This window comes from Periophthalmus magnuspinnatus, chromosome 3, assembly GCF_009829125.3.
Source record: "Periophthalmus magnuspinnatus isolate fPerMag1 chromosome 3, fPerMag1.2.pri, whole genome shotgun sequence".
Classification (NCBI taxonomy): domain Eukaryota; kingdom Metazoa; phylum Chordata; class Actinopteri; order Gobiiformes; family Gobiidae; genus Periophthalmus; species Periophthalmus magnuspinnatus.
In genome coordinates, this window is record NC_047128.1 from 25,050,000 (window position 1) to 25,065,421 (window position 15,422).

The 15,422-nt window shown below is 41.9% G+C and overlaps 1 protein-coding gene across 3 annotated transcripts in view; it reads left to right on the forward strand.

Moving 5' to 3' along the window:
* The window catches only part of abcc12 (ATP-binding cassette, sub-family C (CFTR/MRP), member 12), an 89,731-nt gene that overhangs the window by 19,323 nt on the left and 54,986 nt on the right, over positions 1–15,422 (forward strand). For 2 of the 3 annotated variants that reach the window (XM_055229579.1, XM_055229586.1), the window contains 18 exons: positions 736–808; positions 1,295–1,498; positions 1,595–1,729; positions 1,983–2,076; positions 2,197–2,241; positions 2,389–2,478; positions 2,578–2,681; positions 3,238–3,417; positions 3,486–3,712; positions 6,226–6,363; positions 6,448–6,637; positions 6,703–6,792; positions 6,857–7,046; positions 7,120–7,279; positions 8,316–8,394; positions 11,924–12,037; positions 12,154–12,318; positions 12,402–12,759. In XM_055229579.1, the coding sequence (XP_055085554.1) occupies positions 736–808; positions 1,295–1,498; positions 1,595–1,729; positions 1,983–2,076; positions 2,197–2,241; positions 2,389–2,478; positions 2,578–2,681; positions 3,238–3,417; positions 3,486–3,712; positions 6,226–6,363; positions 6,448–6,637; positions 6,703–6,792; positions 6,857–7,046; positions 7,120–7,279; positions 8,316–8,394; positions 11,924–12,037; positions 12,154–12,318; positions 12,402–12,494 (2,371 nt within the window). In that variant the 3' untranslated portion in view covers positions 12,495–12,759. Of the gene's footprint in view, positions 1–735; positions 809–1,294; positions 1,499–1,594; positions 1,730–1,982; positions 2,077–2,196; positions 2,242–2,388; positions 2,479–2,577; positions 2,682–3,237; positions 3,418–3,485; positions 3,713–6,225; positions 6,364–6,447; positions 6,638–6,702; positions 6,793–6,856; positions 7,047–7,119; positions 7,280–8,315; positions 8,395–11,923; positions 12,038–12,153; positions 12,319–12,401; positions 12,760–15,422 lie in introns of those variants that run through there. The other variant, XM_055229572.1, reaches the window with a different exon arrangement.

The window sequence follows — 15,422 nt, forward strand, 5'->3', positions numbered from 1 at the left end:
TTGCTGGATTTGGGATGGAACCCTCCATGTGTGGTCAGGAGCTTTCATGTCATCTGTGGTCTGTATCTCCTCCTTTGGCCAGCTAATGATCCCTGCTGGGTATCTGATTACAGGCAGGGCATAGCTGTTTACTGTCTTGTTCTTACCATTGAGCTGGTTTCTTAGCACTTTCCTTACTCATTGGAGGTATTTGACCGCAGCCACTTTCCTTGTTGCTTCTTCAAGATTGCCATTTTCTTGTGGGATACCAAAGTTCTTGTACTTGTGCACACTGTCTGTTATTGTTCCTTCTGGGAGTGAGACCCGTTCTGTGTGGACTATCTTTGTCACCATCTAACTACACTTCTCAAGCCTGAATGACATTCCAATGTTTGTGCTGTAGATCATCAGTAAATCTCTCACTCTTAGCATAAAGCTTGATGTCGTCCACATAGAGGAGTTGACTGATGGTGGCCCTATTCCTGAGTCAGTATCCAGTCAGATGATTTGGTTGAGGGGGTTCAGACCTATGCAGACCAGCAGTGGGGACAGTGCGTCTCCTTGTTATACTCCACATTTGATGGTCATTTGTGCTTGTGGCTTTCCATTGGCCTCAAGGGTGGTTTTCCACAACCTCATCGAGATTGCAGTGAAGGCTGTTGATGTTGTACAGCTTCAGGCATTCCTTAAAAGTTTTGACTGGCCAGAATAAAATGATAGCAGCTGCTCCATTTTTTTTTTTTTTTTGGTTTACAGATATGAAAAAGTCCTGGATGTTTGTAGTCTCCATGCTGACTTGAAGATTCTCCCGTATGGGGATCAAACTGAGGTATGGGTCCCATTCATATGCCCCCACGGTTTCTTTCTCTCATGTAGCCTAAAAACACTCTGCACAATAATATTAATTACTCTTTAAAACACTACTAGTGGATAGATAGAGAGGCTATTATTGACACAGGGCCAAGTTTGAGGCACAGCAGATCTAGAGTCAAAATTTGTTAAACCAAAACATTCCACTCCCTTCAGAAGTAATCCACCAGTTTTCTGCACTTGTGCTGAAGAAAACACTGGTAACACATCACATTCTTTTGATTGATTTACTTAATTCAACTTTGAAAATACTGTCAAACAAATTTATTTCAGACAATACATTAAGAATTAATATTCTTTTGACTGGACAGTCTCAATGACTCGCAGTTATATTGTAGAAAATTTGACATACTTGCGAACATTACAAATAAAATCATTGCTATTTTTTTAACCAATATTTAGTTTTTATTTTAACATAAAATAAAATGCACATTTCTGCTAACAGATAGGAGAGAGAGGGCTGAACTTGTCAGGAGGGCAGAAGCAGAGGATCAGTTTGGCCAGAGCGGTCTATTCCAACAGAGACATTGTTCTTCTGGATGATCCTCTGTCAGCTGTTGATGCCCATGTGGGGAAACACATCTTTGAAGAATGCATCAAGAAGGAGCTCCATGGAAAGTCTGTCATACTGATTACACACCAACTACAGGTACTTCAAGGCTTATGAAAAGAAATACTGATATGTACAATGTCTACATGTTTGGTTTGTTTGTGTCATATTGATTCTGTGCTCTCCATTGATCAGTATCTGGAGTTTTGTGATAGCATTTTGCTGCTGGAAGATGGAGAGATAGTTGAAAGTGGGCATCACCAGGAGCTGATGGGATTTAACAAGCGCTACGCTCAGCTCATTAGCAGCTACCAAATGCAGCAGTCCCAAGTAAGACAATTTACAATGAAATCATCCATCACAACTACACCTTAATTAGTCTTAACACATGTGCAAAGACTATTTCATTAGTTAGGCTTAGCTACTTAATTAATGCCTTAGATAGCTGTTTCAATAAGTAATTACTAACCCTGAGTCATTCTTCATAAACATTATATACAATGATTACATAATTAAGGCTAATTATGGTGGGGTTATCATTTGTCATAAAACATTTGTTTTGTTTTTTTAAAATCACTCTTAGGCCCAGAAAGATGAAGATGAGATACCCATTCAGGACAGAGTCCAGGAAGATACCATTCAAAGAGCCGGAGCAGAAAGTGGAATAGATAACCCAGGTTTGCCTTAATGTTTACAAATTTGAATCATGCATTTATCATGATTTAATGATTTTATGGACATTTTGTAAAATGTGTTTTGAAATAAACAAATACATTATTAACATGCTGCTCTTCTAGCCTTCGATATGTCAGATGAAAATGTGGGGTCAGTTCCCCCAAAACGTAAGTTGTTTTTTTTTCTTTTGCAACAATAATAATTTTAAGGTTAGCCAGATAGGAATGAGCACCTTTTGACCCCTAATGAGAATACTAAGCAGTAGATGGAAGAATGGTTTCCTCTAACAGTTAACATGCTTTATTCTCCTGAAGCTCCTGTAGACAAAGACCAGCTAGTTAAACAGGAAACTGAAGGCACCATGAAATGGAGAATCTACTACAGTTATGCAAAGGCAGCAGGAGGTGATGCAGAAAGCACTTATACTTCATTAAGTCACTAATGCCATTTCTCAACACATACTTCACATGCTTCTTCTTCCCTGTATTTCTTTATCTCTGCAGGATTGTGTGTTGTATTTCTGATATCCGCGATCTTTGTCTTGCAAGTCGGATCCACAGCCTTTGGTAACTGGTGGCTCAGTTACTGGCTTGAACAGGGTAATGGGGTGAGTTATTTAAAAAAAAAAAACTCTTGCCTGCCTTTCTGAAAAGAGGCAGCCTTGATGTTAGGAATAATAGGGGAGAGCAGCGGGCGTTAAGGCTAAGTAAGGACACCACTCCACAGATTACAGATTTTCAATTTGATGCCAAAGTGTATAACGTTATGAGCAATACACATCTCCATTGAGATGAGCAGGTGGTGTACCTTTCCAGAAAATTTACATAGAGTATGTTTAACTAACTCATCAGAAAAATCAGAATTCACGACCAACTACATTACGAGATTCTCTTTACTAAGGAAGAATGAATGCATTTCCCTTTACTTTAGAAAATATGTTTTTGTTTTTTGTCGGGAATAGCCAAGAAATACACTATTTGTACTTGTACACTAACCACATAGGATCCCATAAAACCTTCAAACTCTCAACAATGAAAGTCTACAGGAAAAAAAAAAATGTAATAAATAAATAAAATAAATTCTACTTGTGGGACCAGCGCAGACCTCAATCTGTGCAGGACTGTTGAGATTCATGCATAAACCTGCTTCTGTTGTTTTGACAGTCCAGTAACGCCACTTCAAACTCTGGTAACATCACCGACAACCCTCAGCTTCACTTTTACCAAATGATTTTTGGCTTAATCATTGTTGTCATGCTCGCACTAGCGCTTTTAAAGTGCTTTGTCTACACAAGCATAACAGTGAATGCTGCCTGCAACTATCATGACAAAATGTTCAGAAATGTAAGTATTTTACAACTATAGTTAAGAAGCTTAGATAGGTCAGTTCTAATATTATTTTCCTGTCACAGGTCCTGTCTTATCCCATGAGTTTCTTTGACACAACACCAACTGGCCGTATTCTGAACCGCTTTGCTAAAGACCTAGAAGAAGTGGACTCAATGCTTCCAGCGAATATTGACCCTTTTATTCAATACTCTCTTTTAGTCACCTTTACCCTCATTGTTGTTGCGTCCATCTTTCCACTGATGCTCTTGGGTGTGCTGTTTTTTGGAGTCTTGTTTGCAGTCATCCTCTTGTAAGTTGTCCTTTTTTAGTGAATAAAAGTTAGTGTTTCACTATGGGAAATGCCTTGGGTGTGATGAACTACATGATGATCTTCACTTATCATTGCCTGCTTATTTACCTGGCAAGGTTCAGTATAACCATTTAAAGCAGCACAAAGGAATTCAGGAGTTTAAGTGAAATCTTTGTTAATTGCTATCCTTACCCATGGTTAACTGGTTGCAGCGGGGCAACAGTCTAAGCAAATATGTTTCCAGGTCTGTCAAAAGGGATCCTTTAAAGGAATTAGGGCCTAAAGTAAAAACATACACCCATAGCAATTCTGATGATGAAATTTCAATAGTGAAATGTATGATGCTTTCTTGACTGATATAAACGGCATATTAACTTTTTTAAATTTATTTTTTAACAAAAAAGGCATAGGCTGAAGCAATGCTTGTATATTGCCTATTAAATCAATCTCCCACCTCCCAATTCCATCTCCCAGTTTTGGTGACATGAAATTTAATCAGATCTGCCAACTTCACCTCTGGCTGAAGGGTTGCAGTGCTCTTGGTGTTCCTTTTGTGGATAATTTTTGTGAATTCTCAAAGAGGAATAATCTGTTTGCTCACAATGTCATTCATTTAAATAGGACCGGGAAAAAACTGTTCACTGTTGACAATATCAAACTAACACTAGAGTCTGCACCTAATAAGCCTACTGCCTCATTACACATAGAATAAAGAGCCGGTGCCCACCTGCTTAGACTCTGCATTAAAACACATTAATATTTTGCATAGAGTATCTCATAGAAATGAAATAATCGGAGGTCATGTAACTTGGTTGACATCAATATTACTAACAAACCTAATTCCCAGGTGCCAAATCGATCTCAGTCAAACTCAATGGTATTATCCCAAAGGATATGCAAAACTTCAAGACGAGGAAGGGACTGTGAATTATACATATGAATGTACGCAGTATCTTATCTAAATTAGATTACATTAAAGTCTTGGCAGATCAAACAGACCCAGATATATTTATATTTTCTGAAATCTGGCTATCAAATAAAATAAGTGACAAGGAAAGCAATATAGAAAAATAAGTTTTTCATTGTGACAGGCAATTTAAAGGAGAAGGCGTTGTAATTTGTCAAAAATCACCTGTCTGTGGACCTTGTATTCTCCTGTTCGAAGCCGAAATGTTTTGAACAGGTTAGTTATGCAAATAACCCTGATATTTATCGTGCCCCTTCAACCCCCAGCCCATCTGTTCATGATACTTTTTAAACTGGAAAATTATGAGGTCCTGATAATGGGTGATATAAACTGGCTGGAGAAAGAGTCCGAAACTTAAATAAATAAAAATAAATTATTGTACAGGTTTGTTCTTACTTTAGCATATTCAAAATGATGCAAACTGCTCTTAAATTATAACAGCCAACTTTTGGTTTAAAGAAATTCTGTGTGCTCTTTGGAATTATATTATTTTGAACTCTATAAAGAATCTAATATTTTACTATATACAATATCCCTTAGCTTTAAGGATTTATTCTGCATAAACAAATTATTAGTTGGTTCACAATACCCCTACTTTATTGACAATTCTGATGGCCCTCTTTTGCAATTTAACTAGAGTGAAGACAGGTCTTTCCTGCATTACCCCATATCTCTGCACAATAAGAGAAGAATGGCATAACCAAGGAACAATAAATCAAAAACACCTTTTTGTTCAATACATCTTACTACTTATACAGTATGTCGATAGATTTTATGTTTAATATATTCAGTGTGTGATTTCCAAGACAGTTCATTGTCGATGATCACACCTAAAAATTTGGCTTCATAAACACGTTGGATTTCTACTTCATTTAAATATAATTTTGCATTACCTACATTTCTTTTACCTGAAAATATCATGAATTTTGTTTTATGTTCATTTAGGGATAGCCTATTGCAATCAAATTACTTTTTTGTCAAAGCAAATTCTTTTTCCACTACTTTCAATAACTCATTGATATCTTTACCTGTGCAAAAGAAGTTTGTGTCATCCGCAAACATAATAAAATGCAGCAGTGTCGCTGCAGAGAAAATATAATTTATGATGTGTGTATGAGTGTGAATAGTTTAGCTCCAAGGACCGAGCCTTGTGTGACACCACATATTGCTTTAATCATAATGTAAATCTATATTATCAATTAATACTGAACTGACATCTAAATAACTTTGTAGCCATTGAATCATTTTTCCTCATCTCAAAGGCATCTTTTATTATTATTATTAGTTTTTTGTTTTTTTTGTCAGTGGCAGTTACAACATGCTCAACAAATTCCATCACAGCTAGTTATGTCAGATCCATCAACGTTTAAATATACAGAAATGTCAAACACGTTATACTTTCAACTCATATTTTACATAAGATATAAAGCATATTTATAACCTGTTAAAATTTTTAAATCACTCAGGCCAGTTGAATTTAACACAATAAAAGGGCTAAACATAAGGAAAGCTTGTCACATTCTCCAATGTTTATTTCTTTTTCCAGTATATTCCGAGGAAGTATTCGACAAATGAAGCAAATAGAGAACATAAGTCGCTCACCCTGTATTTCATTGACTACTTCAGCACTGCAAGGCCTGAGCACAATCCATGCCTACAACCTTAAAGACAGCCAGTTAGAAATGTACATTAATATTCATTACAATAAAAGCTCATTGTACTGGCTTTTTGCTGTTTCTAATTTCTATACTTGTTTCTCTTGTTATAGGTTTAAGGTGCTTACAGACGTGAACTCAAACAACATTTTTCTGTTTAATTCTGCATCGAGATGGCTGTCATTCTGTCTGGATTTTTTTGCTACCTCCATGAGCTTTTTAGTATCATTGTTTGTTATTTTCAGCAGTAATGACCTTATACCATCATCTCTGAAAGGACTGGCCATGTCATACACTATACAGGTACACAACGTAACTGAGATTTTTTAAATACTTCCAGCTGCCAATATGTTTGTATATATCTCTAGCTAACAGGAATGCTTCAGTATGTTGTGAGACAGTCGACAGAGGTGGATTCAAGGTTCACCTCAGTGGAGCGTCTTCAAGAATACATTAAAGTAATCAAAAGATAAATAGTATTACTACATTATGAACTCCCAGTAAGTGTTCACATTTAAATAGGGTGGTACATCTGAGTCTCCCAGACGAGTGCAAAATGCTCAAATTCCTCCAAACTGGCCAATGAATGGGACCATCACTTTCCAGAACTATAAGATGAGATACAGAGAAAACACACCAGTTGTCCTAAATGGGTTGAACGTGTCCATCAAAGGTGGAGAGAAGCTTGGGATTGTGGGAAGAACAGGGTCAGGTTGGTCAAAATGTACAGTATTTTTGGTCAATGCTGTGGCCTTTTTGTTTGAACTAATTCCTGATGTGGACAGGAAAGTCATCTTTGGTCGTAGCTCTGTTCCGTCTGGTGGAGCCCACAGAAGGATCCATACTGATAGATGGAGTGGACATAACCGCCATTGGTCTACACGATCTGCGCTGTAAACTCTCTGTTATCCCTCAAGAGCCTGTTCTCTTTATTGGCACCGTCAGGTATTAGACACACATTTATTTCATTTCAGTGTAATTCCTCAGTCATTCAGGTAGATTTCAATTGCAAAGGAAGGTTTAAGTGATTCAAGTCAGAGAAATTGTGTTGTTTTGGCACTCATCCCTGTAGCATCTTCAGTTCTGAAGCAGCTCTGAAAGGGATTGTAATGCCACCCCTGAGAATAGGGAAAGTCAAAGCCAGGTTTCATGAGCAGCAGATCCACAGTCAGAGCACTGATGCATATCCTCCAGCATGAGACACTTAACTAGAATCTTATGCTGTCTGTTGACTTTGTGCTCTTGATACAATCTTAGTACTGGTTTGCCAGAGATGCAGATTCTATCCACCCTGTTTTCTGTCACTAGTGTAACTCTTCAAACTTGAGCCATAAACAGTAGTATGAGGTTCCAGTCAGCAACTGTATCAATGGACATAGCTAACCTGCTAACCACCGTGTTCCAAATAGGAAGTGAGCATGGGGACATTTCTCCATCTCATGCAGAAAGCACTAAACTTGGGTCAAGAGTTTTCATGATCAAACTTCTTAAACGAAAAATGTGCTGATTTATTCTGGGATGCACATATAAAATATATGCTCTCCATAACAAGCCATCTGTGCGGTTTGAAGAACTGTACTCCCAAGTAAAGTCCTTCAACAGATCTGTGTGAAGAAAATGCTGCAGGATCATTGGCATCCCACCCTCCTTCCTGACCATTCTGAGTGCCACCCCTTAAACAGCATATTGTAGTACAGCTTCTCTTCTCTGCATGCCTTCATAAACCAGGCGCCATCTAATGGTTATGAGCTGAGACACTAAAGATCGTTTTAAGCAAACAAGAAAGCCCAGAAAACGTGATTTGTCTCGTCTAATCTAACCTAAGGCCATGAAATATTATGTAAAACAGGACTCAGGTGATATTTCCAGGACAATGGACTTAACTGACAAATCCTAGTTGCTTATAGGAAGGAGCATCTGTTATTTGTCAGTGTAACGCTTTCTTTGACAGATATTTAAGCCTAACTGCATTTTCTTACAGATATAACATGGACCCTTTTGACAGTTACAGTGATGATGAAATCTGGACAGCGCTGGAGAAAACCTACATGAAGGATGTTGTATGTTAACTAATTTGAATCTTTTTTTTTTTTCTTTTAAAAAAAAAAATGGGCCTTACTTTAGCTGAGTTTGATGCTCCTCCCTGGACTGCCCCTTTAACGTGGTGGAGGGGTTTGAGCACCCAAATGATCCTGGAAGCTATGTTGTCAGGAACTTCATGCCCCTGGTAGGGTCACCCATGCCAAACACTTTCAGGGGGACGGGTCAGACTAAGAGCGGTTCAGAAACCCCACATGATGAGCAGTAGATCAAGGCCAGTTACGTCGCCCGGACTGCCATTACCGGGGTCCTAATCTGGAGCCATGCCTGGGGTGGGTTCTCAGCAGCGAGCGCCTGGTGGCCGGGCCTTTCCCCATGGGGCCCAGCTGGGCCCAGCCCGAAGGAGCAACGTGGGGCCGTCCTCCCGTGGACCCACCACCTGCAGGAGGAGCCATGATGGGCAGGTGCAAAGAGATCTGGGAAGCAGTCAAGGGCAGGGGCCTCGATGACCAGATCTTCAGACATGGAGACTGGCTCTGCGGACATGGAATGTCACCTTGCTGGGGAGGAAGAAGCCTGAGCTTGTGCGGGAGGTTGAGCATTACCAGCTAGATATAGTCGGCCTCATCTCCATGCATAGCTTGGGCTCTGGAACCCAACTTCTTGAGAAGGGCTGGACTCTCCATTCCTCTGGCGTTGCCTGCGGGGAGCGGCGGCGAGCTGGTGTGGGCTTGCTCATTGCCCCACAGCTCAGCCGCTGCATGTTGGAGTTCACCCCGGTGAATGAGAGGGTCACATCCCTGTGCCTCCGGGTCGGAGACAGATCTCTCACTGTTGTGTCGGCCTACGGCCTGAACAGCAGTGTAGAGTACCCGACCTTCTTGGAGTTCCTGGGAGGGGTACTAGACAGTGCACCAACCGGGGACTCCTTTGTTTTCCTGGGGGACTTCAATGCCCATGTGGGTAATGACAGTGACACCTGGAGGGGCGTGATTGGGAGGAATGGCCTCCACGATCTGAACCCGAGTGGTGTTCTGTTATTGGACTTCTGTGCTGGTCATAGATTGTCCATAACTAACACCATGTTCAAGCACAGAGGTGTCCTTCAATGCACATGGCACCAGGACACCCTAGGTTGGAGGTCGATTATCGACTTTGCTGTCGTGACATCTGATCTGATCAGACAGACCTGGGAGGCCCAAGCGCATCGTCTGTTGGGAAAGCCTGGCAGAGCCCACTGTCAGAGGGCTCTTCAACTCCCACCTCCGGGAGAACTTCTCCATGATCCTGGGGGAGGCTGGGGACATGGACTCCGAGTGGTCCATGTTCTCCACCTCTATTGTCGATGTGGCTGCTCGTAGCTGTGGTTATAAGGTCTGCGGTGCTTGTCGCGGCAGCAATCTCCGAACCCAGCTGTGGACACCGGAAGTAAGGGATGCCGTCAGGCTGAAGGAGTCCTATCGAGGCTTGTTGTCTCATGGGATTCCTGAGGCAGCTGATGAGTGCCGGCGGGCCAAGCGTGCCGCGCTCATGCAGTCACGGAGGCAAAAACACGAAGTGGAAGGAGTTCGGGGAGGCCATGGAGGAGGACTATCAGATGGCCTCAAAGAGATTCTGGCAAAACCATCCTACGCCTCAGGAGGCTGTTTACAGTGAGGGTGGAGAGCTGCTGACCTCAACTGAGGATGTTGTTGGGCGGTGGAAGGAATACTTTGAGGATCTCCTCAATCCCATCGTCATGTCTTTCGAGGAGGAAGCAGAGACTGGGGACCCAGAGGTGGACTCGTCCATCACCCTGGCTGAAGTCACTGAGGTGGTTGGCAAGCTCCTCAGTGGCAAGGCTCTAGGGGAGGGCGAGATCTGTCCTGAGTACCTCAAGTCTCTGGATGTTGTGGGGCTGTCTTGGCTGACACATCTCTGCAACATTGCATGGTGGTTGGGGACAGTGCCACTGGATTGGCAAACCGGGGTGGTGGTCCCTCTGTATAAGAAGGGGGACCGGAGGGTGTGTTCAGGGGAATCACACTCCTCAGGCTTCCCGGTAAGGTCTATTCCAGGGTACTGGAGAGGAAAATCCAACCGATAGTCAAACACCAGATTCAGGAGGAACAGTGTGGTTTTTGTCCCGGTCGCGGAACACTAGACCAGCTCAATACTCTCCATCGCGTCCTTGAGGGTTCATGGAAGTTAGCCCAACCAGTCCACATGTGTTTTGTAGATGTGGAGAAGACATTCGACCGTGTCCCTCGTGGTGTCCTTTGGGGGGTGCTCCAGGAGTATGGGATCTGGAGCTCTTTGCTAAGGGCTGTCCTGTCCCTGTATGACTGGAGCAGGAGCTGGGTTCGTGTTGTCGGTAGTAAGTCAGACCTGTTCCCGGTGCATGTTGCACTCAGGGCCAGGGCTGCCCTTTGTCACTGGTTCCGTTCATTATATTTATGGACAGAATTTCTAGGCACAGCCAGGGGCAAGAGGGAGTCTGGTTCGGGAACCACAGGATCTCATCTCTGCTGTTTGCAGATGATGTCGTCTTGATGACTTCATCAAGCCAGGACCTGCAGCAGGGACTGGGGTGGTTTGCAGCCGAGTGTGAAGCGGGTGGAATGAGAATCAGCTCCTCCAAATCCGAGGCCATGGTTCTTGAACGGAAAAAGTTGGCTTTCCCACTCCGGGTGGGTGGTGAGTCTCTGCCTTAAGTGGAGGAGTTCAAATATTTCGGTGTCTTGTTCACGAGTGAGGGAAGGATGGCACGTGAGATTGCAGTGATGCGGTCTCTGGACTCAGCTCCTTCTTTACAACAGGGGACGGTACAAAGGCAAAGCTCTCGATTTACTGGTCAATCTACGTTCCTACTCTCACCTATGGTCATGAGCTCTGGGTAAAGGCCGAAATGGGTTTCCTCCGTAGGGTGGCTGGACGTACTCTTAGACATAGGGAGAGGAGCTTGGTCACAGGAGCCGCTTCTCCTATATGTTGAGAGGAACCAGTTAAGGTGGCTCGGGCATCTGTTCAGGATGCCTGCTGGACGCCTCCCTAGGGAGGTGTTCCGGGCATGTCCCACTGGGAGGAGGCCCCTGGGAAGACCCAGGACACGCTGGAGGGACTATGTCTCTCGGCTGGCCTGGGAATGCCTTGGGATCCCACCGGAGGAGCTGGAGAACATGTCCGGGATGAGGGAAGTCTGGGAGTCCCTGCTTAGACTGCTGCCCCCGCGACCTGGTCCCGGATAAGCGGAAGAAAATGGATGGATGGATTGATGCTCTCTATTCAAAAACCCTACTTTCTAAAGCCCATATGCACACGTCACATATGGGCTTTAGAAAGTAGGGACGTCACATGCGTCATCATTTATAAGATAGCAGTGAAGTACTTGATTCATTTCTGCACAGAGCTGGGAAAGAGCAGCACCGAGATATGAGCAGTTTGGGCAGTCTAAAAAGTCTTTTGTAAAAGTCTAAAAGAACTTTTTTAGTATTATTTAAATTGAAACATAATTTTGACTCTACTTTGAAATTACATTTGTGCCACTGAGTTAACATTGTTTCTCCACAGATCTCACAACTTGAAGGGAAGTTACTTGCTCCAGTTTTGGAAAATGGAGAGAACTTCTCAGTAGGAGAAAGACAACTGCTGTGTATGGCTCGAGCTCTACTGCGCAATTCAAAGGTTTGTCTTGAAGATGATACAAACTATATTTGTGTCTTCCTAGCATGACCTATTTTAAAATAAATTATGAAATGTAATGCTTTGCACATAACTGTACTGCACATCTGAACTATTAGATTATTCTGTTGGATGAGGCAACAGCATCCATTGATGCGGAGACAGATGCTCTCATCCAGAATACAATCAAAGAAGCCTTCAAGGACTGCACTGTGTTGACCATTGCACACCGCATCAACACCATTCTGACATCTGATCGTATCCTGGTCATGGACCAGGGACAGGTAGCACATATATGGCCACAGGCCCTTTTACAAACAGCAGTTACTACATGGTTTGATGTAACACTCTTTGTTGTGTTTGGTAGGTGGCAGAACTGGACACACCAGACGTGTTACAGCAGAGGCCAGACTCCATCTTCTCTTCTCTAGTGGAGGCTGCTAATGCTTCCAGTAGCTGAGGACCACCAATACACATTTACAGTTTGATCAGTTGTGATACTTTTGCCTAATTAACTGTTAACATTTGTGCTTTTATGTTTACAATGGCTTTTCTGCATCTGTGTACTGTATGCAGTTTGTTTTTATTTTTGTGAAAAAAACCCAAACTCTCAAACTAATGAACTATTTAAAATTAACTATTTATAGAATTTTTGTAACGTTTTTAAAACTGTTTTGCTTAAGGTCTTACTTTGATTCTCTGAATAAATATAAAATGTTTTATACCATTTTGAAGAGTACGTTTTATAGCTTTTCAGTGTGTTAATGTCATAAACCTCTACATCATTTTTTTAAAATATTCAATTTCTATTAATTATTATACAAGTAATTTTATTAATACTTCTTTTTTAAATACTTCTTTCCTGCTCAGCCTAACTCAGTTCATACATAATTATTGAAAGTAGGAGTCTTCTCCGTGGCATCTACAAGCCAACTCTGCAGATTCATTATACACATGTTCAGCTGCATGTCCAAATGCTGTAGAGAAACAATCTGATTGGTCAGAATTAGCCTAACCAAAACTTTTTACATACAGTAAAAGCACTCCCTGAAAAATGCTCTTGATACTGTAGCCCTCTTAGGGGCTACAGTAGGGCTGTGAGGCTCAAACCTCCTGCCCCATGGTACAATGAAGAACTGCACTCACTCACAACAAAAGGTCAGAAATTTTGAGAGGTCATGGCACCACTCCCACACTGAGCAATCTCTAAAGGGATGGAAAATCTGCCTGTTGACCTATAAGAAGGCTCTGTGGAAGGCCCAAACCAGATATTCAAATTTAATAGAAGCAAACAAAAATAACAGCAGGTTTCTGCTCAGCACTGGGCTAAGCTGACTAACTGCTACTCTTAGCTGCAATGACTAAGTTCTTTAACGACAAAATCACAACCATTAGAAATAAATTAAAAAAAATTCCTTCCACCGAGCAAGCCCAGGCTGTGAAACTAATTTCCCACATAAACCCACCAGTGGTACTAGGCAGGCTTACTGCTGTTGACTGCTGTTGGCAGAGATAACTTCAGCCATTATGTCCTCCAAAGCATCAACTTGTATGTTAGACCCTATACCAACCAGACTTCTCAAAGCAATCCTCCCTCTAATTATAGCTCCTATCCTTAGTATAATAAATACCTGATTAGAAAAGTCCTTAAAATATGCAGCGATTAAACCGCTTCTGAAAAATCTAATCTTGACGATAATCTTTTAGCCAAATATAGATCCATCTCTAATCTCCCCTTTGTCTCAAAAATCCTTGAAAAAGTTGTAGTTAAGCAGCTTTGTCACCACTTATGGGCTAATAATTTATTTGAAATTTTTCAATGTAGATTCAGAGCTCACCATGGCACAGAAACTGCACTCCTTTAAAGTCACAAATGACTACCGTAGTTATTAGCGGCTGACAATGGACTGGTCTCAGTCCTGATTCTGCTGGATGTCAGTGCAGTGTTTGACACCATCCACCACAATATTCTACTACAGAGGTTAGATTGTGACATAGGTGTCAGAAGGGCAGCCCTCACCTGGTTTAAATCCTACCTATCTGATAGGTACCAGTTTGTTAAATGTAAATCAGAGCTCCTCACCATGCTCTAAGGAGGGGGTTCTGTACTTGGTCCAGTTCTGTTCACACTTTATATGTTGCGGTTATGCAATATCATTAGAAAACATGGCATTAATTTCCAATGCTATGCTGATGACACACAGCTGTACTTATCAATGAAACCATATCAGACTGATGCAGTAGACAGACTTGCCTGTGTGAAGGACACAAAAACCTGGATGACACTTAATTATCTGCTTCTTAACCTCGAAAAAACAGAGGTCATTGTTCCAGGCCCCAAAGGCCTTGGAGTCTTATTTGACCAAGACTGTAGAACAGCCTTCTTCCACCTACGTAATATCGCCAAAATTAGAAAAATCTTCTCTAAATGTGATGCTGAAAAACTTATCCATGCATTTGTTACATCAAGACTAGATTATTGTAACTCCTTACTAGCCACATGCCCTAAATGTTCTATAAAAAGCCTTAAACATTACCCCAGTATTGGAGTCCCTTTACTGACTTCCTCGAGTCAAGTTTATAATTAATAATAATAATAATAATAACAATAATAATAATAGTAATAATAATAATAATAATACAATTTAAAGTTCTCCCCCTGACATATACAGCCATAAAGTGCACGGCCCCATTGTATGTGCAAAATGCTATAGTACAATATCATCCAAACAGAGCACTCCGCTCTCAAAATGCTGGACTACTGGTTGTTCCAAGAGTGTCTAAAAGCACAGTAGGAGAGAGAACTTTTACTTACCAAGCTCCTGTGTTATGGAATCAGCTCCCTGCCCATGTTAAAGAGCCCTCCACAATCTCTACATTTAAGACCAGGCTTAAAACGTTCCTCTTTGAATGAGCTTATGGCCAGGCCAGTTAGGAGCAGAAATAAAACCTGCAATTTTAGTTAAGCTGCCTAGGAGTAGCTGTGCTGGGGTAAGTATGGTAACCTGAGCACTATCCTGTTTCCTCATATTTTCCCTGTCAACAGCATTCACTATTCAGTTCACCTGGAGTTCGTTCATTGCTATTCATATGTTGTTCCCTGTCTCATTCCTCTCTGGGGAGTGCAACTGTTTCAGATGCCTTGCTGACTGCCCAGTGATGACTGGATCCTAGATGCCCTCCTGTGCCCTGATTCTGTTCTGTAGACCCAGATCCTCCCTTCCCTCGCCTGACTGGATGACCCGGTGCCTGGCTGGGGTGGCTCCCGTCCTGCCATGGCTGGGCCCCCCAGAACTCCATCTGCAAATGGATGCGCATGAGTCCTGGATACATCTGCAGCCTGTCCGTCCATGGGAGTGGATCTCTTCTTCACTGTGGTTCTCCTTGA